This window comes from Trichomycterus rosablanca, chromosome 11 (genome assembly GCF_030014385.1).
Source record: "Trichomycterus rosablanca isolate fTriRos1 chromosome 11, fTriRos1.hap1, whole genome shotgun sequence".
In the NCBI taxonomy this organism is placed as follows: Eukaryota; Metazoa; Chordata; class Actinopteri; order Siluriformes; family Trichomycteridae; genus Trichomycterus; species Trichomycterus rosablanca.
The window spans coordinates 26,285,022-26,308,696 of NC_085998.1; the positions used below are offsets into that span (position 1 = coordinate 26,285,022).

The window sequence follows — 23,675 nt, forward strand, 5'->3', positions numbered from 1 at the left end:
GCTCTGCATTAGTGGTGTCTGATTTGCATATTGCTTAGTGAGTAAGACTATCACCGGCAGGTGAAAAGATGCGGCCAAATGACATGATTGTTTCAGCTCTCCTTGCCCAGTGTGGGGGTGAAGCAGACAGGCAGAAATTGGATTACAATGGGGAATTGAAAATTACTAGATTAGGTGGAAAAATGGAGAGTGGGGGGCAGGTTTAAAAAGTCTACTCTTGACTTAAGTCCAATTGAGATGATGGAGTAAAACCTGGAACGAGCAGTTTGTGATGAAAATTCTTAAACTCTGGGTAAACTCAACAGCAGTTCTGCAAAAAAAATAAAGGGTTATTTTTTTATTAACAGCAATGTGAAATATTTGTATTAAATTATGAGTGATTTATTGCAGTCATTGCTACTAAATGCGACAATGACAATAAATTGTTTACAAAATGGTTTACTTTTCACATAGTATCATGTTTTGTTTATTTATCTGCAACCAGTTAGTGTGACAAATATGCAGAGAAAGAAAGAAAGCATTTACATGACTTTGCAAAATGAGCAAAGCACTTCCTAAAATAATGCACAAAATTGTCAGGCTGCAAAATTATTTTCTGTTCCAAAAATGGCAGAAACATCATTGACCTTTTGTCCAACTCAGTGATTTGCCAATACACAGCGAAAACTATTAGTATCCACAGCAACAAGAAGGAGGCAAACAGCAGAGATTTCAAATCCAGATCATTAGGAAATCAGTTCACACAACAAGCTAACTAGCATTTTGTGTGATAGTGTGTGCTTCAAACACATATCTTACAAACTTTTTCTAAGCAGAGCAAACAAAACGCTTTTAGGACAGAAATGTTTATAGATAAAACACTGCAAAGCCTGTTGTGGTTAATAATACATGGTTATCATTACAAAAGCACATTTTATGTTGATTCTATAAATAGAATCACTGAGACCGCTATGGCTGGATCAATGATTTATTTGTTAATAATTTCATGGCAAATGTTCTCAAAAGGATTGAACAGCATGGTGAGTCAGAGGTTTCTTTAAAAACTAAGTTTCATAGTCATTCTTCTTCTAAGCAAACATGTGCTTGAATAGGGAGGGGCAGGTGTAGGAGTGCTGCATATCTTATCTGCTGCATTGCCAAATAGGCCTCTTGTGAATAGCTTACATTCTTAAGCATCCTTCACCTCTCCAGCTGGAAACTGTGTGTGTGTGTGTTTCACAGACATCGATTTAACATGGCAAAACCTTCTACCTGTCAGATATTCACTTTTGTATAAAAAAGCTCTAAAACGTCAGTGGTATCACTGTGATGGCTGAGGAGAATGTCTTATTATGCAGCATGATTGTTGGATGACTTGTGCCTTTTAAATGGCTGATGCTAAAAATACAGAATACGTTTTGAGTCATTGGTTTTGATAACTTTGCCATCAAAACTGTTGTGTCCAGGTGATTCCTGGTCATTTCATCTGCATTCAGCTCCTTCTCTAAATCTCCCAGGCATATGTTTAATACAGAAAAGCCCAAGACAGAAAATAATAAAATAATAAAAACTTGGCAGAAAAAAAGAAGACACAATTGAAAACAAATGCCAGGACACAGTTAACTCTTTATTCAGTTTAAAACAAAGGACAAACATATAGTTAATTATAAATTAGACACACCTGACCCCAGTGCTCATATGACTTTAATTAGCCTATAAATGGTGGATTTGATGCTTCAAATGTCCAATTTTATTCTCTGTTCCTTGTTCACAACAGCAAAGACAAAAGGGCTGTCGGAGCGGAGCAAAAAAGCTATTATCACCAAGCACTAGCAGTCTAAAGGGTACAAGACTATCTCCAAAGATCTTTGCACCCTGGCTTCAACAAATCGAAATATTATTAAGAAGTTTGACACTCATGGAACAGTCAAGAACCTTTCAGTAAGTGGTGAAAAAAACTGATGAGAGAACACTATGAAAAGTGGTTTGAAATGTGCCAAAGAAACCACGTACAACATCCAAAGAACTTTAGGAGGAGCTGAAGACATCTGGAGTGATGGTTTTAACCTGTACCATATGCTGTACACTGAACAAAACAGGGCTCTATGGGTAAGGGCCGAGAAGGACCCCACTGCTTAAATGAAGGCAAAAAGGACTAAACTTTGTCAAAACTTAGATAGAAAAATCTTCTGGGAAGATGTTCTATTAACAGATTAAACCAAACTAGAGCTCGTAGCTCACCTACAGTGAAACATGGTGTAGGATAAATAATGTTGTGGGGCTGCTTTGCTGCTTCTGAAGGCCTTGAATGTAGGCATTTTAAAGATAAAGTGTTAAAAAATAGACTTGAGTCTAACAAAAAGGAACCTACAGCAGGTTAATGACCTATAGCACACAACCAAAGTACAGAGGAATGGTTAAGAAGAACTGTTTTAACTGTCCAACTAAAAATTGTTGGAGAGAGCAGAGATTGGCGATTGGTAAAAAGAACCATGCAAACATTCAAGAGTTTGAGAGAACTGAAGTGGAAAAGTGGAAGAAATGACCAGCAAACAGGTGCAAGAAGCTCACAGATGTCTACAAGAATGTTTGGAGGCTGTCACTGTTGCCAAAGATTGTACAACCAAGTATTAGGGAAGGATGCTTTTAATTCTGTCCATGTCATATACTATGTTTCTTTATTATTTTTTTAAATAAGTGTGTGCTTGTTGACAGGTCAGTGTTTTTGTTTCATGTATTTGGACATGATGTTTAAATGTTCTAATGCCACAAAGTTGGTAGATAATTCACTTATTTTATAAGATATCGGCTTTTTTAAACAATCAAGAGGGGATTTGTACTGCTCCACACAAGCCCAATTGATATTAAAATTTAAGAAACACAAAATCTTAAAAAACTCCAGGAACTGACTAGCCAGTCTGCTAGCTATGTGCTTACTTTACCTTTATAAAAATGTAGTCTTGTAAAATAATTTTCCTTGCTATTAAATACAAACCCCATTTCCAGAAAAGTTGGCAAAAGTATAAAGAAAAAGTTTTTCAATATTTTACTGAACAACTTAATTGTATTTTGTAAACATAAACAAACAGAATTTGATGCCTGCATCACACTTAACAAAAAGTTGGAACAGAGGCATGTTTACTACTGTTATATCACCTTTTCTATTAATTACACTTTTTAATAACATGGGAAATGAGAATACTAATTGTTGCAGTTTTGCGAGTTGAATTATTGGGCACAGAATTGCATTTTTGTTGCAGCAGCAGACTGTGTTAAGTGACAGTGGTTTCTAAAGTACTACAGGGCCCATGAAGTATGTTTATCACAGTAGCATGATGGTTTCTCTCTGTCTGCAGGCTCAAAGGTCAAACTGTGGTTGCCCTACATAAACTGAGATCTCTCCAGATTCCCTGAATCTTTTTACAATATTATGTATGGTAGATGGTAAAAAATCTTATGTTGAATTTTTTTTTTAACTGATTGAGACGTCACGACCCATCTTTCAAATTGCTTGATATTCCTAAGCCTTTGGTGGATTCTTTTTTTATACCCAATCATGACACCTCACCTGTTACCAATTTACCTGCTTAAAAGGTTCAAAGGAATGACCAAATTACAGATTAATGTTTTAGTGCGTTTTACAAAATGTCTCAACTTTTCAGTAAATGCAGAGTCAAATTTTGTTTAAAAAATGGTTATGCATATGGTTCAAAGGTTCTAAAGGGGCTGTGAACTTACATGTCATTTTAAAAATCAGTTTTTATGTAATGATATATTTTTTTAATCTCAAATTATTTATGTTATCACAGGAAATAAGGTATATGTGTTTTCTAGTACCAAATTCATTTTAATGATATAAAGATAAAGGCTTTGTTTGTGAAGTTTTTAGACACTGGTAACATATGGCTTTTGTTGTGCATATCACAGACTAAATTTTAATGCAGTGCCAACCAGTGTTTATTAAACAACATTTTGTCAAAGTATTCCAAAGCCTATTTGATAATATCTATTACAGAAGCCTGGCGCAGCACCCAAGTGTCCATAAATGTAATTTTAAGACTATAACTTCTTAGTGTCCAAACATTGCAAAATATACTGGAATCAATGCAATTTTACGTATTATCACAATTCCAAAAATGTTGAGACAGTATGTGAAATGCAGTTTGTCCTTCCACCCTAAACTTAAAAAAAACAGTACAAAGACATGATATTCCATGTTTGGACAGAAGTATTTTAAGACTAAAAACATAGCAGGTACAAAAAAAATAAATCCAAAAATCCTCATTCTAAACAGATGATATGATCATGTTTGAATATAAAGAAAGCAGAGAAAAGTCCTTTATATGCAAATTTGAGCTGAGGCATCACCTGCCTCAGCAATTAGTTTAATGTTTTGTTGATAACAATGTTTCTCAAATAGCAATTACAAAGATGTTCACCATATACAGAGAAATCCAGAGCAACACAAAAACATAATCCCAGTGACATTTGATCCCTCAGACAGTAGCAGTACTGAAACTGCCGCAGCAGCCCAATACCACAAAGCTCAAGCTTTCAAGCATTTTTTGGTTCTAGTGGCCTTGCTGGACACCCAACACACACATTTTGCCATGTCTGAAAAAGGGAAAGTCGGATGGAGTTTTTTCCACTTTGCAGCTGCAAAAATGTGGTTTCTGCTGTCTGTGAGGCACCTGCATTGGAAGATACACATACTGTGTGAAAGAGTGCTACTGGCTGGTGTAAATAAAATACATACGTGCAAGAGGGGATGGGCTTTAGTCTTCAGCTCACCTTGGCCAGTGCATGAATGGTGCAAGCATCAGAGCAATTGCAATAGAGAATTTAAAATGACTAGACTAGAAAAAAAAAATCTGGAAAAATGCAAAAATTGTCACAGGGACATATTCATTTATTGTTCATTGATATCCATTAATATTAGTAAAATATATGGATACTGTCAACATAATGGTAGTGTTTTGCTGTTTCCTTGATACTGGTATTCCTTCCAACTTACAAGAATGAGCTTTCCATTACAAGCAGTATTTAGATGACTCACCTGAAGTTGATACTAAACCAAGATGCCTAGGAAGAAAAGAATCTTTTATCCTTTAATTAACATCTGTCAATAGGGTTTGCTGAGCAATAGCTGGTTTGACAGGATACATTTTTAAGATAATATAATAAATGAGTTAATTAGCACGCATGATCAGACGATGACTTTCCGCTATATATAAGTGTGCGTGCTAACGCGTAGGTGACACCTTGAACAACCAAGAGATGAGTCAAAACAGTAGATCTATCTGTTTCATAATGTGAGAAAGGTGATGGACAAATGACACATGCAGCTTATCATACTTGGTAAAATGACTCCAAGTCCAAATCTGACTTAAATGCTGCCGAAGACTTGACCTTGATTTCATAACTGCTTAAATTAGACTTAAAAGCTTCTTAACTAAGACTTGACTAAGACTTGATTTAAAGGTGCTTAACTAAGACAACTTGAAATTAACAGCTGTTGAACTTGAATTTAAAAGCAGCTTAATTTAGACATGAAAGCTGCTTCACTAAAACTTCACTTAGACTTACAAGCTTCTTAACTAAGATTTAACTCAGACTCGTCTGTAAATGTCTTAACCAATAGACTGCTTACAGGTAAAGATAAATAACAAGTAAAGAGCCATGGAAGTAGGTGAGAGTTGATAAAACTGGTTCAAAGTACACTGTTGCTAATTAATTACAAGCAAATAAATGATAGTTGTAGGTAGAAAAAGAGTTGCAGGTAAATAACAATATTATAGTAAAAGACAAAACTCAAAATTATTCATAACAATTTTAAATTACAATTAATTATGAACAGAACAGATTTACACCAAAGTTGAAGAACCATCTTTTGGCTAAAAAAAACCCCAGTTAAATAGGAACAGCACACATAAAAGACTAATTAATACATTTTTGAAACATATGTTAATTGAATGAATGCCTTTATTTGTCATACATATACAGAGAGTACAACGAAATTCTTTTTTCACGTATCCCAGCTGGGGTCAGAGCGCAGGGTCAGCCATTGTACGCGCCCCTGGAGCAGAAAGGAATAAGGGCCTTCCTTAAGGGCCCAACATTGGCTGCATGGCAAGCTGGGATTCGAGCTTTCAACCTTTCAGTTAATAGCCCAAAGCTCTACCCACTAGGCTACCACTGTAATTTTTTACGTTTTGTCAGGGTCGTGGTTTGTTTGGAGAATTTCTGGAAACACTACGCACAAACAGAAATACAGTGCACACAAACCCATTTACTCAGTCACCTATACTTAGAGGCATATTGATAATAATCTACTTAATTGGCATTTGGGAGGCAAACAGACAGCAAAAAAAACTGGAAAACCCACAGAGACACAGGAAGGTCTTGACAAACTATTAAAAGAAGCCAAATTTTTAACCAGGACCCTAGAGCTGTGTATTGCCCATATACCAGTAGTTAAAGTGTGCTGCTAACTTGGTTTTACCTTGTAAATGTTGTGAATATGTAATGAGTAAAGATTTAATATAAATATTTATTTATATATTTATTGCATCAAACCAATGTACAGTATATGTAAGTAAAAAATCCAAATTTTATAAAAACTATAACTTGTGCACATTTGTGTCAATAACGTATAACTATAATTAGTGTCAATAAATAAATAAAATATTCAGTTAATTTTACATCAACAATAGCATCATAATTGTATTGCTTGTCTTTGCAACAAGGTGTTATTATTAATAACATCTTGGTGGCTAAATTAAATAAAGTCAGACATACTGACCAAAATTCATGCTGTCGGGATAAATTCAACTACCTATGGGACATGGGTGAGTGAATTTTGCTTTAAATTAAAACATATAAACATACCACATGTCATAAACAGCTTTAAATATTGGTTAAGAATTTTTTATAATGATGTTCTGGCAGTAAACACGTTTTTTGTAAAAATGCCTTTAAAAAAAAGGCATGCGTTTAAAAAAAAAGGTTGCACTGAGCCTGTTGTCTTTTGAAAACAATTGGCGAAGGTGGAACTAGGGTGCACTCATACTCAGATTCACTCTTTATCTTACACCTAGGGGCAATAATGAGCTGTAAATCTTTCTTTTGCATGTTTGGGAGGTGAGAAGAAACAAAAGTATTCAGAGAATACCCATACAACCATTTGAAGTAGGCCTACATAAAAACTATTCTAAAACAGTAACTGATGGTGATAACAAAACCCAGGTTCTCAGGACAGGTGTTGCTGTGCAGCCCCCCAGCTATATCACTGTGCTGACACGACACAGTGGGTAAAATGTAATCAGTACTTTTTTGTTGTTTTAATTCATTCTAATGAGTGTGGTGATGGAAATACTAAATTATCATATCAACCTTGTAAAAAGCAATCATTCACTTAACCTTGCTCAATTAACCTGTTAATCAAATTTAATTGACAAGTCTACTGAACTAATTAAACACAGTTGGCTTAGTGTCAGCCAGTCAGACAGAATTAAAACTGCACACATCTTACCATTAAATTTGAATTTTCTCTAAAGTTTGTACTAGAACACCATTATAATCTAAGAAAAAAGTCATCAGGACCAAATGTGCAAATATGTATTTAATCGATTTGGAATAACTGTTTGTGAATAAAAGCTTCTAAACAAATAAATATAAAAGATGTAAGACAGCATTCTATATTTAATTTGAAAGTGGAAAAAAATAAGTAATCTGAAAACTGTATTAAAAATAGATTAGCCAGTAGCCTTGTTACACAAATAAGCATATTTTTTCTACAGCTCTGCATTTTCCACTGCATGTATTTGACTGACTGTTATTTTTTAATACATTATTATACTTATGAGAAAAATTGCCATTTTGGTTACCCAATCAACCAGTTACCAAATCATACTAAACACAACTACTTGGCCAGCCAGGCTTGGTTTAAGCCAACCTTGTAAAACAGAAATCTCACTCATCTTGAGACTTACCATCAAATTCATGCAGTCTTTTTATTGTTTCTAGGTTACCACTGTAAGAAAATTCCAAAAGTGATAAAAAAAGAAGTTGTTTAAATACCGTCAAAAATATTCTCACGTTACTGATATTACGAAATAAATTAAAAATAAAATAATAAAATACAAAAAAGTCAACTTATCATGAAAATGTATTCCATTAGCCACCTCAAACATCAAAATTGGTCTCACACGCCCCTTTCCCCATCTACAACGTCAACGCGGGTTGCGTGCGTTGCCTATAGTGATGGGTCGTTCGCGCATGATCCGATTCTATTGAACGGCTCTTTAAAATGAACAAAAGGAACCGAGTCGCGCCTCTGGGAGCCGTTATAATACATATTTATATTTCTGTGCTGTTCTTATTGGCTGTAATTCAACCATTCTGCTTCCATCAGTAGAGGGAATTAATCAGTCATAATAAATAAGAGCTGTTTATTGTCGAAATTCAAATCACTTTCAGTATCGCGGAGAGAGCAAGCGACACACACGCACAGAGAGAGAGAGCTCATTACCTCATTAATGTAAATATTATAATTTTTATTGTTATTATATTGCACTGTTTTTATTAATATTTTATTATTTTTGCACATGTAAATGTTTTGTATATATTTGTTCTTTTTTATTGTTATTTTTATTAATTCTCTGTAACTTGCTTTGGCAATACGAATGTCCTTATTTGTCATGCCAGTAAAGCTTCTTTTGAGTTTTTGTTTGAGAGCCGTAACCGAGCTACAGAGAGAACATGCAGACAATGAGCAGTGCTAGTGGTAAAATGACAAATAATTGAGAAATAAACTATAATAAATAAATAAAATATAATAAAATAAACTTCTTTAATGATGTTAAATCTGATTGGTTCATGACGCGTACGTTTTAAAGCAGAAACAAACACAGGCACATCTCTGCACAACAGAGGATTTTTGTAAAATACAACCACAGTACGTCTCTTCTCTGTAATGTTTTTGTGTGTTAGCAGTCCGAGGTACCCGTACCGAGGGATGCAGAGCGTAAGTTTTTTAATACATTTTAGACTGGAGTGACTCGAGATTTTGAATACTTTTAATGGGGTGCCGTGACTGAAAAAAGGTTGAGAAACACTGCCTTATATGGTTTGTGAACTCTTTACAATAAGCTTGCTGGAGAACCTATTTCAAAATCATGGGTTTAATATGAAATTGCCCCCTTTTGCAGTTATGACAGCCGCTGCTGTAATGGAAAGGCTTTCCACAAAGTGGAGTGTTTGGGGCAAAGTTGTTCAGACAAAAGAGCATTTGTGATGTCATGCAGGGATGTTGCATGGGAAGATCTGGCTCAAAGGTGATGTTTTAATTCATCCCAAAGTGACAGCCAGTCACTGGAGTTTTTCCACACCATGGAGCTCCCTTTGTACACAGGGGCATAAACATTCTGATACAAAAAAGGACCTTTTCCAGAAAGTCACAAAGTTAGAAGCATATAAATATATGTTTTATTTAATTGATTTGAAACACACACGTGTGACAAAAACATCAGAACCTAATAATTAGAGTGTTTACATGCTACATATAGTGTTTATGAGTCAGGAATGAATTGCAAAGCCATTTCTAATTGAGGAAAATTGAAACAAAGTAGTAAATTAATTTAGAAATGGACTGTCTGGACAATCAGTCTGGAGGTCACAATTATCTAGCCAAACTGTTTTCATGGGATAGCAGAACAAATACAGGGCAAAGGTGTAGAGATGTTTTTAAGCCATTTTAGTATTTACTTGTGCTAAACAGTTCAGGGGTTACTGAAAATAATGTGAAAGTTATTCAGACCATAAAATATGTGAGGCATGGTTCCCTTTTATAATCTGAGTGAATAAAAATAGTTCAGCCAGTAGCCTTGTCACACAGATAAGCTTCCTCCCTTTCCTAACAGCTCTGCATTTTCCTACCACAAGCTTCGATTGACGGAGCTTTTGATTCACTTTTTCCCCACTCTTTGTTTTCAATATGCTGCCTGCTGATTGTTCTTTATAAATAACCAGGGACACACTGGTGGTGACGGTGGTGTTATTCCACCTGCTGGTCTTCCAGGCCAGTGTTTCTCAACTCTCAGACTGTAGACACCAACGTCCTGCAGTCAGCGCTTCAAGTTTTTCCTGCTCCTAACACACCTCTTGGATTGCGACACTAGACTTGCGTTTGCTCCCGCCAGCGACTCTCTCCGGCGTGGTTGCTGACGCCATTGTTATTGAAGGCGCGTAGCCCCGCCCACCGGTACCTCACGAGCGGTGGAGTGTTTGTCCAGCAGCAGTACTGCGGAGCGCCTCCGCCGCTATACTACTGTCGCTGGTACTCACGATACTGGGCTTTACTACACAGACGCTGCGGCTTCTTGGTTACATTTCTAGCTAGAGACAGGTGCTCGGCTGCTTCCTGTGGGAATATATCCTTAACATCATGTCGAGGAATCAGAGGACGCCGCAGAAAAACACCGACAATGTGGTGGAGGTGAAGAGCAAAGTAAGTAATCTCATTAATGATGCGTTAAATCTCGTTTCTCGACTTAACCTTTCCCTGAAAGATAGTCAGTACAGCATCTCTCTACTGAACATTGGCTTTTTTTTTTTTTTTTTTTTCCCAAAATCTAGGGTTTGTGTTTTGACCAGATGGCGCATCTGTAGTAGGGCATCCAGGGCGATAAAACGCTGATGGTGCCTATTAGAAATGTGTGTGTGACGGCAGTTCTGTGTGCGACAAGATCTCAGTCTGGTTCATTCTCACTGAAACATGTTTTGCTGCATTAGAATCTGTTATTATTGGCACCGGGTTGATTTTAGGGGTTTTAAGTAGCACGATCTCTACCTCAGTAAAGCTACCAACCCAACCCGAATTAAAAATAATATATTGGAATACGCCCAGTCTGGAAACACTGGTTTGGTTGAGCTGGAGTGTTTTTTATGATGCAGTCAGTGTGAGGATCATAAAGAGCAGTCAGCTGTACTAATGAGATTGAATCTAATCGATCAGTCATGTTTATTCGAAACCAAGCACCAGCATTATTATGTTTGCTATATACATGCATCTACCCAAATATAAAATTTCCATCACAGAATTACTGGCTATAGAAATAACACTAAATAAGACCTACACATCCTAACTGATACTAATACTATTTTCTATGTAGACCTGTGTTGAGAACAGAATGGAAAACTAGCATACCCGTCATGTACTTTTAATAAAGGTCCAAGGGTAGTTTTGGGTCATTTAACAACAGTCAGAACTTTTTATTAACTTTTTTCAATCTTAGTATTGATCTGTCAGGTGAGGCAAAGCAAGGCTGAGTCTCTTTAAAGAATTTGCTCTAAATAAATCGAAACAATATGTTGATATTAATGTGATATTTCTTAATTAGCCACTAACTCTTATATGCCTTAATAAAAAAAGGGGTGTAATTTTTATATGTGTTATTTATGGATATAAATCAAGGACCTTAATCTCTGTCATTTTTCAAACCGAATGACAGTTTATAGTCTACTACTATAAATAAATAGACCAATCAAAATCCATATGCAAATAAGGAAACACATGCAATAAGGATTTACGTCTGTTTAAAAACTGCTGACAATGTAAAGTAAAATAAATTAGACACTTTCTTTTTTAATAACAATTAACAATAGTTACAGTTATTTAATCATTCAGAACAATTTACAATCACATTGGTTTACACGGCTTAATGTTATAAAGATTAACATTAAGCTGCGTAACCAATGTTATGCAGCTTATACAGCAATGTAATGTTATATATGAGGAGACTAAGTCACAGTTTGAGTATTTGTTGGTAAATGACTTGACAAAACTGCCATTTTAATAGTTGTAACTATTTTAATAAAAATATTATATACAAAATAGTTATATACACAGATATACATAAAATTTAAGGAAAACAGTGCAATAGCTATAATAAAACATATTAACAGTGACTATTAACACTAAATGTAAGTAGTAATAAAAATGTGTGTGTGTGTGTGTGTGTGACATGGTCATCCACTGTCCCTTACCTAAGGTTTAATCTTACACAAAGCCAATCTGATGTTGACTCAGATTAGTCACATACATATACAATCCAATATAGAAAGCACACCACCAGTGAACTATTGTTTGTACGAGTCAGCTTAGTTACTTGTAAGGGCATTAGTATCTGCCCTTAGTAGTCAAAAATAGAATATGAAATATGAAATTTGGGCATCCAAAGACATCACTCACATGTTACATGTGTCTCTCTTATCAGAGCTGTCATACTTATTTAGATTTTGCTATGATGATTTTTATTAAAATATTGGTGTCCTATAAAACCACCTTCAAATATTGTACCACACTAGTCATCTCACACAAATCCTAAAAATGAATGGTTTAGAAATAACAATGGTTTAGACACAACTAAAAATAAAAAATGTGGATGTCCAACTGTAGCAGTTAGTAAAGAAAAAAAAAGACTGTATTTGTCAGCATGTGTACCATAAAACTGTCATCTGTGTTAAACTGTTTTCTGTGGGCCATCAGTTTGTCTTTTCTTTAACCATACATAAATTTGGCACAATAACAAAGCAAATAATAGAATAGAGTTAGTAGATGTTAGACTGAAAGGGACTGCTTTTAAAGTTTTTGGGTAAGGTTGTTGTCATTTAGCAAATACAGGGTTACAAGCTGTTTAATTAGGAAGCAGAAATAGGTGAGGGAATTATAAATTTACATTACAGCCTCTTTAAAAACCTACTTGATAGACCACCACTGCTCAGTACATGGAAATGTGTGAAAATGGTAGTTTTGATGATGTAATGCATCTGATGTTGACTGACACAACACATCATCAACATGTATTTTACACCTAGGCCTGTGATTAAGGGCTTGTTTTGGGGGTCCTCACTGCAGGTTAATACATACACAGTCTAATGTCTTTGGAGCAATATAACATCATATTTTCCAAGCTGGAATTTTTGTAAAATAGCAAATAAATTGTACTTTGTACTATGCATTGAAAGTGTGAAAATACTTAAGAGTGTGTGTTTGGTTGGTAAGTTTAAGCATGTGTAAATATTAGTTTCTGGGTATACTCCAGGGTATTGGTTGCGGGTTTGTTGCAGGTGAACTTGTGTGAAAGCACTCCTGGAACTGGATTTCAAAAGATCTGATAGGACGAACTTCACTTTACATTCTATTTTAGGTTTCAGAGTGACAAAGAATGCAATGCTTTGATCTGTGGCCAAGATGAAATGCCTGTTTCACATTGCTTTATGTGAAGAATCTATTCAGCACAACTAACACTGAACAATTCTTTTTTACAATAGTAAGCATTTTAAAAGCTTTCACCTAAGTGGTTGTTGGGTTTTAAGTAATTATCCACTAATACAATATACAGTATTAATATTGCTTTATGTTCTAATCCTACAAGAAAATGTTCTGATTCTGATGGCTCTGACAGCTCAAATGTTTTATCAATCTCAACTCAAATGTGCCTTTATTGGCATGACAAGTATAGACATTTGTATTGCTAAAGCCTAGTTACAAATTAGGGGGAAAAAAATAACAATAAAAAATATTATATACAAAATAGTTATATACACATATATACATTACATTTGAGGAAAACAGTGCAATAACTATAATAAAACATATTAACAGTGACTAATAATACTAAATGTAAGTAGCAATAAAACACAGTAAGTGTGTGTGTGTGTGTGTGTGTGTGTGTGACATGGTCATCCACTGTCCCTTACCTGGTGGCAGGTTTAATCTTACACAAAGCCAATCTGATGTTGACTCAGATTAGTCACATACATATACAATCCAATATAGAAAGCACACCACCAGTGAACTATTGCTTGTACGAGTCAGCTTAGTTACTTGTAAGGGCATTAGTATCTGCCCTTAGTAGTCAAAAATAGAATATGAAATATGAAATTTGGACATCCAAAGACATCACTCACATGTTACATGTGTCTCTCTTATCAGAGCTGTCATACTTATTTAGATTTTGCTATGATGATTTTTATTAAAATATTGGTATCCTATAAGACCACCTTCAAATATTGTACCACACTAGTCATCTCACATCTCACACAAATCCTAAAAATGAATGGTTTAGAAATGTTTTAGGATGCTAATCCATCGCCGTTCTTTCACCGACATATCTGTATGAAGATGCCAGGATGGCTGACCCTGGATTGGTGTTCTGATGTGCTTTTGTAGTTACTCATGGGTAACAGCCCACCATTTATGTCCAGTGCACTATTATTCATCTTTACAGAGATTTCTTCTAAGGCTACAGCACAATGTGCACTTTATATGTTCAAATAATGTCATGTTTTACTGCATTGTTTTTCCACTTTCATTCATTGAGTTCACACTTAACATTTGGCATTATCTTTTGATTCTTACTTACGCCGGCATTCTTTACAAATAGAATGCATCCCAAACCACATGTGCTACATAGTGGTTTACCTAACCATTGCACTAATAAGACATACAATTTAGTGGTGTGTATTTTGAGACACAGTTGTACGACATGTGATCGTAACATTGATCCCCTAGATTGGCTTATACTATTCAAATTGTGTTCGTTTCCTTTCACATTTAAACAAAAAACCACTCTAATCACTTTAATCTCATTAAAATAAATGTTTGTACAGCAAGACAATACTTTCATTAAAAGAATGTTTGCTAAGAATTCTGTGGAAGCTTGACTGAAGGACAACTTCAAGTCAAATTGGAGATGGAATGCTAAAAGCAGTGAGCCACCATAAAAAGCTGGTGCTTTTTATGGATAGTAATAGTGAATTTTATATGTGAAATGGGGGTGATAGCTTGGTACTTCTGCTCTAGTGGCAGAAAGGCTATGATTTCAAATTCGTGAACTACTTTAGTGGCCTTTAGCACTGACTTTAACCTTTAAATGAACGGTTAAGTGCATGGATATTCCAGTTAAAAGTTGGCTGAAAATAAAAGCATTTAACAAATGAATGCATGTGAGAAGGATTGCTGAGCTTCAGCCGTGTTTTACATCACTTGAGGGGAGGATGAAAAGTGTGAAGAAATAACTCAGCATTGCTAATCTTTATTTCTTTCACATTCTCCTACTTTCTGCTGCACGCTCATGAGGAAGGAATTTTGAGGGAGATCGTACATGTGAAAATCTCAGTGAGTCAAAGTCCATGTTAAATGCTAAGCCGCTTTGCGTCAGCTCGGGTGCTATACCACGCTGACAGCTCTCCCTCCTTCTCATGAGTCATGCCATGTCTTTATTTAGGATATTTTTAAAACAAGCTTAAATCTTTGTAAGTTTTAGATTTTTTATGCAGTCACTAGTTTCTGTGGTACATAACTTCTTCTAAGGGTCTGTTGTTCAGTGCTGTTTAAGCCTGATTCTGGATTTTGTCATCCAGATTTTGTCATGGGGTCCAGGAAAGATTAGCATTGTAGCATTGGCAGTGCCATGTCGAATGCATTACTCTAAAGGAAAATCTGTAGCTAATGTTTAATATAATATTATTATATATACATCTATACAATAATATACAATAATGTTATATAAATACATAATATATAATTTAAATTATAAATCAAAGGTACAAGTTCATACAAAACTAAGCTTTTATTTTTTAAGTTTAAGCTTTGTGAGCCATATATATCACATAATAATAAATCAAATAAACAGCTTGAGTACAGTGTATATGCTTGCGTGGCCTGGACTCCCCCACAGATGAGGTTGAAAGCTGGGCAGTGCATTAAGTGCTTTAATGTCTAGTGTTTAAAAATGTTTTTAATTCCTGAACCTGATTTACTGCACAGGATGTACAAAATTAAATAAAACATAGAAAAAAACATCCATGATCTGTTATGCCTACTTGTAAAGCACTAAAGAGCACCAACACTGTGTCTAATTATTAATTATGATATTTATTTATTAGAATTTTAACGTCATGGTTAACACTTTGGTTACATTCATGCCAGGACAGGTAGTTATAGCTTACATTTGATTTATTAGTACAAGTTCAATGTCAATTGTCAATGTCAATTGAATGGCAATTTTGTGTCTTCAGTTCATCTAACTTGTGCATCTTTGGGCTGTGGGAGAAAACCTGAGCTCCCGGAAGAAACCCACACACAGGGAGAACATGCAAAAGTTATGATGCATAATATACATATGATGTATGTTGTTATTGTGATAGATGAGTTTTGTGAAATTGCCCATAATTGTATTGATGTGAACAAGAAAAACACTAACATTCTTTAAATTCCCCTGTTATTATGATAGTAGTATTAGTTAGGGATGCCTAATCTGATTCCAATATAAATGCTTAGAGTATTGGCCTATACTGGAATCAGGCTGATAATGACAGGTTGTAAAGACTGCACAAATAACTAGGACTTATTGTAAATGTTTGCAAAATCCCAGCATAGTTGCTAATTATAATGAACTATAATTAAATATTTTTTTTACACCAGATTGGTTCTTAAGTTGTGCTTTTGTTTTAACAAAGCATTTCAGTTTATCTGGGTGGGCTTGACCCACATTATAAATGGGGTAAAGCACTAGAACACATTAATTTATTGCACAACTATTTGCCGTTCATGCATAGTGTGGTTGTGAGTGTGTGCATTTGTGTGTCAAGGTTATTTTTACAACACGAATATATTTAACTGTATAAAAAAAACACATGAGACAGATTTAAAACTATTTTTGTAGACCTGAATGCAAACTAAAATTAAATAAAAAAGTTTTTTTGTGTTTTATATTGTATTGTAGTCTTGTGATGAAATACTTTTATGTTAAGCCTCAAAAATGTTGATTAAAAAAATGTCATTAAAAAGTGATTTTAGGGCACTCAGGTGGTGCAGTGGTAAAATCACGCTAACGCACTACTGCTGTGATCTGGAATTTGAATTTCAGTGGTCCAATGGGCTGTTCAGGCATCTACACAGACATAACTATCATTGTCCAAAGAGGGGGCTGGTCTAACAGCCTAGCCATTAAGAGATGCACTTGTCAGTGCACTCTCAGCGCTGGTCTCAAGCCCTGATAAAACAAGGAGGGTTGCATCAAGAAGGGCAACCAGTGTAAAAACTGTGCCAAAAAATCAAATTATAAATAGTGATTGGTTTTGTCAAATATTTAACTTCGTATGTATAAGACTGTATCCCCAAATATATAAATTTCATCAGAAGCAAAATAAAAACTTAATAAACCAAAGCTCTTCTTTATTCATCTGTCACTTAAATGGCTTCTGCAGAGTTATATGTACCAATCAGTGAGATATTAGGGGGGCATAAAAATGAATACGCAGAAGAACTGTTTCTAGTGTGTCCGTATGTGTTTGTGTAATCGCACATACATGACATGCTTTAACAGTCACAGATTAAAAAAAAAATACCCTGAAAGACCTGGCTAGCTGATCACAAATTATTTTCAGAAAGATTCCTCTCATAAATGGATCATGTTTCAACAAGATTTTAGCATGCTGCTTTGCAAAGAAGAATACCAGTCATTGTGCACTTGAGCTATAAACAATTCCATTCGGATGTGCGGTTCCATATTTGTCTTGCCTGAGTGACATGTTTATTTTTGTTGCTGTAGTTTGAAGCAGAGTACAGGCGCTTTGCACTTCAGAGGAATGGAATTGTCAGCTTCGAGGAGTTTTACCGGCTTCTGCAGACTGTACACCGCATTCCTGGTGTGGATGTGCTACTGGGCTACGCTGATGTCCACGGAGACTTGCTGCCCATCAACAATGACGATAACTTCCAAAAAGCCCTGTCTTCTGCTAACCCTTTGTTGAGGATTATCATCCAGAGGAGAGGTAAGGAACTATTTTTTAGTTAAATCATTTATATCTTTGCACTGTCTGTTCTAAGTACTCATGGTGCACTGGAGTGGTAAAATATGCTAGCCCACTACCACCGAGATCTGGGGTTAGAATCTCAGCAAATGCTATCAGCCAGTCAGCCATCTACATAGCCATGGCCAAACAGCCTAGCCTTTGGGAAGTGAACTTGTTAGTACGCTGTCAGTGCTAAACCCGACAACTACATCTTTTTTGTATAATCCTATAATCTAATTACTTTCAATCAATATTTTGTTCAGGTAAACAAACAGTACATTGAAATGTTAATACAACAAGCTACTCATGTGAAATGGTGAAACTGGTACTGTGCCGAAATATGCAGTCAAGGGTTCATAATGTTAGTTCAGATTAGAACACAACGTGGTGGTAATTAACTAAAGTGAGTTCACTATAGTAGGGGCGCTTAGGTGGCGGGGTGGGAAATTACACTACCCCTACCGCTGGAATTCGGGGTTCGAAAACCCAGTGGTGCTATCATCTCCTTGGCCGTCTACACATATGTGATTGGCTGTGACTGGGGGGATTGGCCAAGGCCTTGTGATGGACTGGCATCCTGTCTGGGGTGTGTTACTGCATTGCACTCATTGATTCCGGGAACCTGGACCAGGATAAAGAGGTGGTAAAACAAAAAACAGTTCACTATAGTTTGAACATCACCTTGTTCCGTACAGTTCCCTTCACAAAGTTTTCGAGTATACACTTTGTTGAACTATATATTAATGGTGTGGCCTGCTCACTGGGCTGCAGTTGGCTGGAGTTTGAGCCGCTATGGAATTATTAAATGTCAAGCTGTCTCAGAAAAGCTGTCTCTGTAATTGTATAATTTTACAACATTTAAATGTTGTTTATGATGATGGAATACAACAATTCTGTACTAATACCAGTAAACCAAACAATCATCAAGTCTGAACCCACAGTTTAAACTGAAATAAGTCTGTAAAACCTTCCAGGCCGGGTGCTTAGGTAGAGCTCCTGCGGAGCTATTGAACCTGTGAGTTCAAATCTCAGCAGAGCCATTGTGTTCACACAAACACAATTGTGTCTGAGGGAGGGATGGTCGGACAGGGTCTCTTCCTGGTGCCACTACAATATGCAGTCTTCGGGCTTAGGAAGCGACTGCAGATTTGGACCCGTGTCGGATGGGGCGTGTGGTTATCTGGTTCTCCTTGTTGTGTGAATGGAAGTGAGTTCTCAAAGGGAAATTGGAAATGGCTAGATTGGGAGATAAAGGGGGAGTGAAAAACATACATTTTTAAACAAAAGAAGTGTGCTTTAATTAAAAAAAACTTGTAACTAGATGCAGACAAGTAAGTTGGTGTTTGTTTAACGAGATAATGAAAGTGAAGCTTTATAGTCTGTCAGAAGTAAGTCTTATGTGGGTGAGTTTTATAACAACAGTCTTTCTGTATGTGACCACATACCAATAAATCATCAGTGGTGAACACAATTTGTTAAGCTGTAAGTGATGTGATGGTCATGTTTTAGAGAGCACGGGGAATCTGGATGGGGGATGCAGTGGTAGTTTGTGCCAGTCAGACCCATCTCAGCTGTAAGGCCTGCAGGCCTAACGCTGGCTATGGGCCAGATCAGAGGAATGCTGATATCTGTGCAGAGGAGAAGCAGAACACAGAGTCCTCACCTCTCTCTCTCTCTCTCTCTCTCTCTCTCTCTCTCTCTCTCTCTCTCTCTCAAAAAATCTCAAAACATTTTATTGTACTGATAAAGGACTAGAACCAATGCTTTACTTTAAAATGCATTTAACCAACATTTTTAATAAAGCTTTCAGTAACATGGATTTTTAAAAACTTGCCTTTAGATAGATTATTCCGAAAGTAATGTGCAAAAGTTTGGCCCCCCTGGTCACATTCCAGGTCTTATTGATTTGTTAGTAAAAGGAAGTTCTCTACAGCACATTTTCTACAAGGAGCACATTTACAGTATGTTCATATTAAAGCAAGGTCACTGTTTTATTTGCAAATTAAATTTTAAATCAGATATCATAGCATGGCGCTTGGGTGGCACAGTGGTATATTAAGCTATTTTATTATCGGGTGTGTTACTGTGTTGCACCCAGTATTTTGGGGATACCAGACTCTCCATGACCAACAAGATTGTAAGTCCATGTTAATCAGTAGCTTTTGGTAACAGTCAGTAGCCTTATGTTATGAGTTGAGACTATTTTTCCAGAGGAAGAAACGATAGGAATGTATTTCCAGCATAATTGTGTGCATGGTCAGTCAGATAGCTGATACAGACTCCAGCATTGTGAGTGGGGGCCTTACGTCAACTGTTTCTGACAGGTGTACTACCCTTTTCCAAGTATTCTATGTAATGCCTTTTTGGTTACACCTGTATTTTTGTTATCTCTTGAGATGGGGGTTGGGGTGGAAAAGAAACTAGCTCCAAGTAATGAGACGATAGCCAAGTATTTATGTCAGAAGAACTTTACTAATGCATTTGCTTAACTAAGAAGCAAAAATAAATAATCCAGTACCATTCTGGGTTACTTTGTGCACTGTGCAAAAAAACTATTATTAATGCAGCTGTCTATCAGCAATCATTTACAGTAGATTTGTAAAAATTGTGTATTGGTCTGAAAATCTTATTTATTTAACAGCTTGTTTATAATGCACAGTCTTTCTCATTTTAATGTGGTTTGATGATGTTAGTATAGTATTGAGCATCCATTCTGAACTTTAGGAAAGTATCTATTCATTAGGATAATAAGAATAGCTACCTGAGTTTAAACAACTCTCCTCACATAAACTTTAACTGATTGCCTCGTTGATACAAATCTTTCAAAAAGAATTTTACAGCTAGGCCTGTTCTGATTTACAGGACTGCAATGTCTCATTGGCTGAGTTTGTGTTCTGGGGGTCTCTTTAGTGACTGGCTTTTTACTGTCAGCTTGAAGAGTAAACAACTCGCAATGTAGAGCTGAATATAGAGCACAACTGTGTATCACAGTCCCCTCGTTGCATTTTACAGTGTATTTAACAGGGCCAAGGCAGGCATTGTCATTTACAATCCCTTATTGAACTTTACAGTGTTTGGTGGTGAAGCTAAAGCTTCAGTGCTGTGGCTGTGTGTGTCATTGAGGGATTTGAAGCTGTGTGGGTCCTACTCTCTGATCCGACTGAAAGGTCACTGCTGCTTCAGCATTGTGGCCCGACTCTAATCACTTTGAGATATGCACAGTACACACACACACACACACACACACACACACACACACACACACACACACACCTATGGATGAACTTAACACAACTATAGTAAGGTGTGGTGCTTTGTTTTGGTCTGGGATAAAAGTTGCAGTTTGGATGGGGGACAGAGGTTGTATGTTCCTTCGGTGGGGGAGATGTGGAAGCCTAAGTGGACAGTCTGGCATAAGGGGGCAACTAATATGGCAAATGGGAGGCCAGCTCCCCCTTGGGACTGCAGGATTATTTATTGGATGAGATTGAGTGGAGAGCTGGGAAAAGAGATTTGAGAATGGGGCAGTACATACCAGCTAATCTATATGTCTGTTGATCTCAGATTAGTATTCGGGTTTGGATCAAATTTGTAAGACATATCACAATGGCAGCTTAAAGTACAATAAAACAAACAAGTATTTAATGACTTTTAAAAAAATGTAAAATGTACAAAAGTAATGTCTCTTTACTTTGTACTTATAAGAATACACAAAAAGGTATACATTTATGAGCATTAACTACCTCCTCCACACCCCCCCCCCCCCCCCCCCCCAAGCACAGCTAATCATGTCTGTTTAGTCATCCATCTGTCTGATATCACCCCTGAGATTATAACCTGGTGAACCTGGCATCCCATATTAATAATGTATATACATAGAGGCTATGTAAAATGAAATTGAGTTGTAGATATCAATACTATGCTAAAGTACAAATTTCTTAAGCAAGTTGCAGTGGGTTTCTTTAAAGTAGTTGCAATAGGTTTTGGATTTTAGGCAAAGAGAATGTACAGAAGCTTCTTGAAGGGGCTGCAATTATTAAACAACAACTGAATGACAAAGCTACAGAGCCATAGCAAACACTTTCGACATTCCTGTCAGTACAACTGGTAAAATAATTCACAAATCACAAATCATTTATTTGGAATCACAAATCATTACTGGACAGGTTCTTTTAGTCTTAGCAAGGAAGGAAAAGAGTAGTCAGCAGTCTTTAGGTTTATAGAATGACCTGTTAACAGCAGGAACAACAACTGTAACACTGTAAACAATAAGCAATGAAGTGCCCTGCAGTCAGGTTTAATTACTGAGAGATTAAAATATACACATGTATTTACCAAAGCCCTACCTTTTCCCTATTTTATTTTGTTTTAATCTTATCTTTGCTCATGCTTATTAATACATATGTTTATTAATAGTTATTAGTACAAAGTCAAAAGACATTCTGTGTGTACATTGGACTTATATTAAATTACCAAATTTTGTTACATACCAAAGTCTGTTATCCTTAATTCTACTGCACTTTCCTTATGCACAACATAGTTAATACTTTGTGGACAACTTTTATAATTTGGTTAGTTGTGTTTAACAATTTTGCATAGTTGGACATTCTGCCATGTAGTCTCTATAGGCAGATGTTGGCAGTGGAAATGTGTCATGCTAAAGTTTCCCCTTCATGAGAAAGGTGGACTTAAAATGTAATTTCCTTTTTGTTTGAACTTTCTCAGCTGACTAGAATCGTTGTTTTCATTGTTTTTTTTACAATAAGTTAAAAAGTCTGGGCAAAGAAGTAGTCAACACAAGACTCTGTCCTCATTTGCAATAACCTACTACTGCCCAGTGTTGTGTATGCTTTTGTGGCTGATTGAAAATGAATCCCTGATAGACCAACTCTATATAAATGTCCATAAAATATATTGCCATTCCCTCAACTTTTGCCCATTTTATTGTTAATCTGTATTAGTCATATTGATTAAGTAATTTGTAAAAAATTAGCTATATAGATGCTAAAACATCATCCAACCCCCAGCATCACCAATAGTGCACCTTCCACCCTCCCAGTTCTTTACCCAGGTTTCTTTTAGAGCTATGGTAAACTTTCAAGTACATATAAATGTTTTCAGGTGTCCACATACTTATGGCCATGTATGTGGTAGAGAAAGAGAGGTAAATAAAAGAAACAGAATGTAGGCATTTACATTCTTACATGTATTACACAATCATGATAAACTTTGCAGTGGGTGTATTACAATACTGCTGCACAGTCCAGAAAGACTCCAGCTTATTTATTAGTATTATAATGTTTATTTTAGCACACAGCCTACCTGCTTATCTGAATTAGAAGCGAGGATTATTCAATTGAATTCAAACTCTTCTGACGAAGAACAAATGAAAGATGACAATTAAACACCCCCACATCACTTATGTACTCAGTTGTTACCCACACACCCAGACAATGAAAATAAAGAAAGAATGAACGTAGTGTTAGCTCTTCTCTTTTTTTTCTTGTGCAGGCGTTTTTCAGAATGCTGAAATCTTGTTTATTAGGAGAGTAAGGTGGCTTAGATTAGTCTTTTTGTTAAAGTGTTAACTCCCCTTGAAGCTAAGACACATGCAAGCTTTAAAGCTGCATTATTTAAAACAATTTGTAAGAGAAATGTCAGTGTGTGTATGTAGTAGAGAAATTATTATGACTGTTTTTTTTTAGAATGCTGATACATTTTGATTTATCAAAGTTCCACCACATGAATTCTGGGCAGATTCTGGGTTTTCCCACTGCATGGTACAGACACAGTGGTGTTACTGACTACGTGCTAAGCTTTTTGAAGCTCTGGTA

The 23,675-nt window shown here is 36.0% G+C and overlaps 1 protein-coding gene across 1 annotated transcript in view; it reads left to right on the top strand.

Annotated features, from left to right (window-relative positions):
- The first annotated feature begins 10,423 nt into the window (after positions 1-10,423).
- pard6a (par-6 family cell polarity regulator alpha) overlaps positions 10,424-23,675 on the top strand; it is a 40,621-nt gene continuing 27,369 nt past the window's right edge. Inside the window, exons 1-2 of the mRNA XM_063004589.1 lie at positions 10,424-10,486; positions 17,598-17,820. Of these exons, the coding sequence (XP_062860659.1) occupies positions 10,424-10,486; positions 17,598-17,820 (286 nt within the window). The remainder of the gene's footprint in view (positions 10,487-17,597; positions 17,821-23,675) is intronic.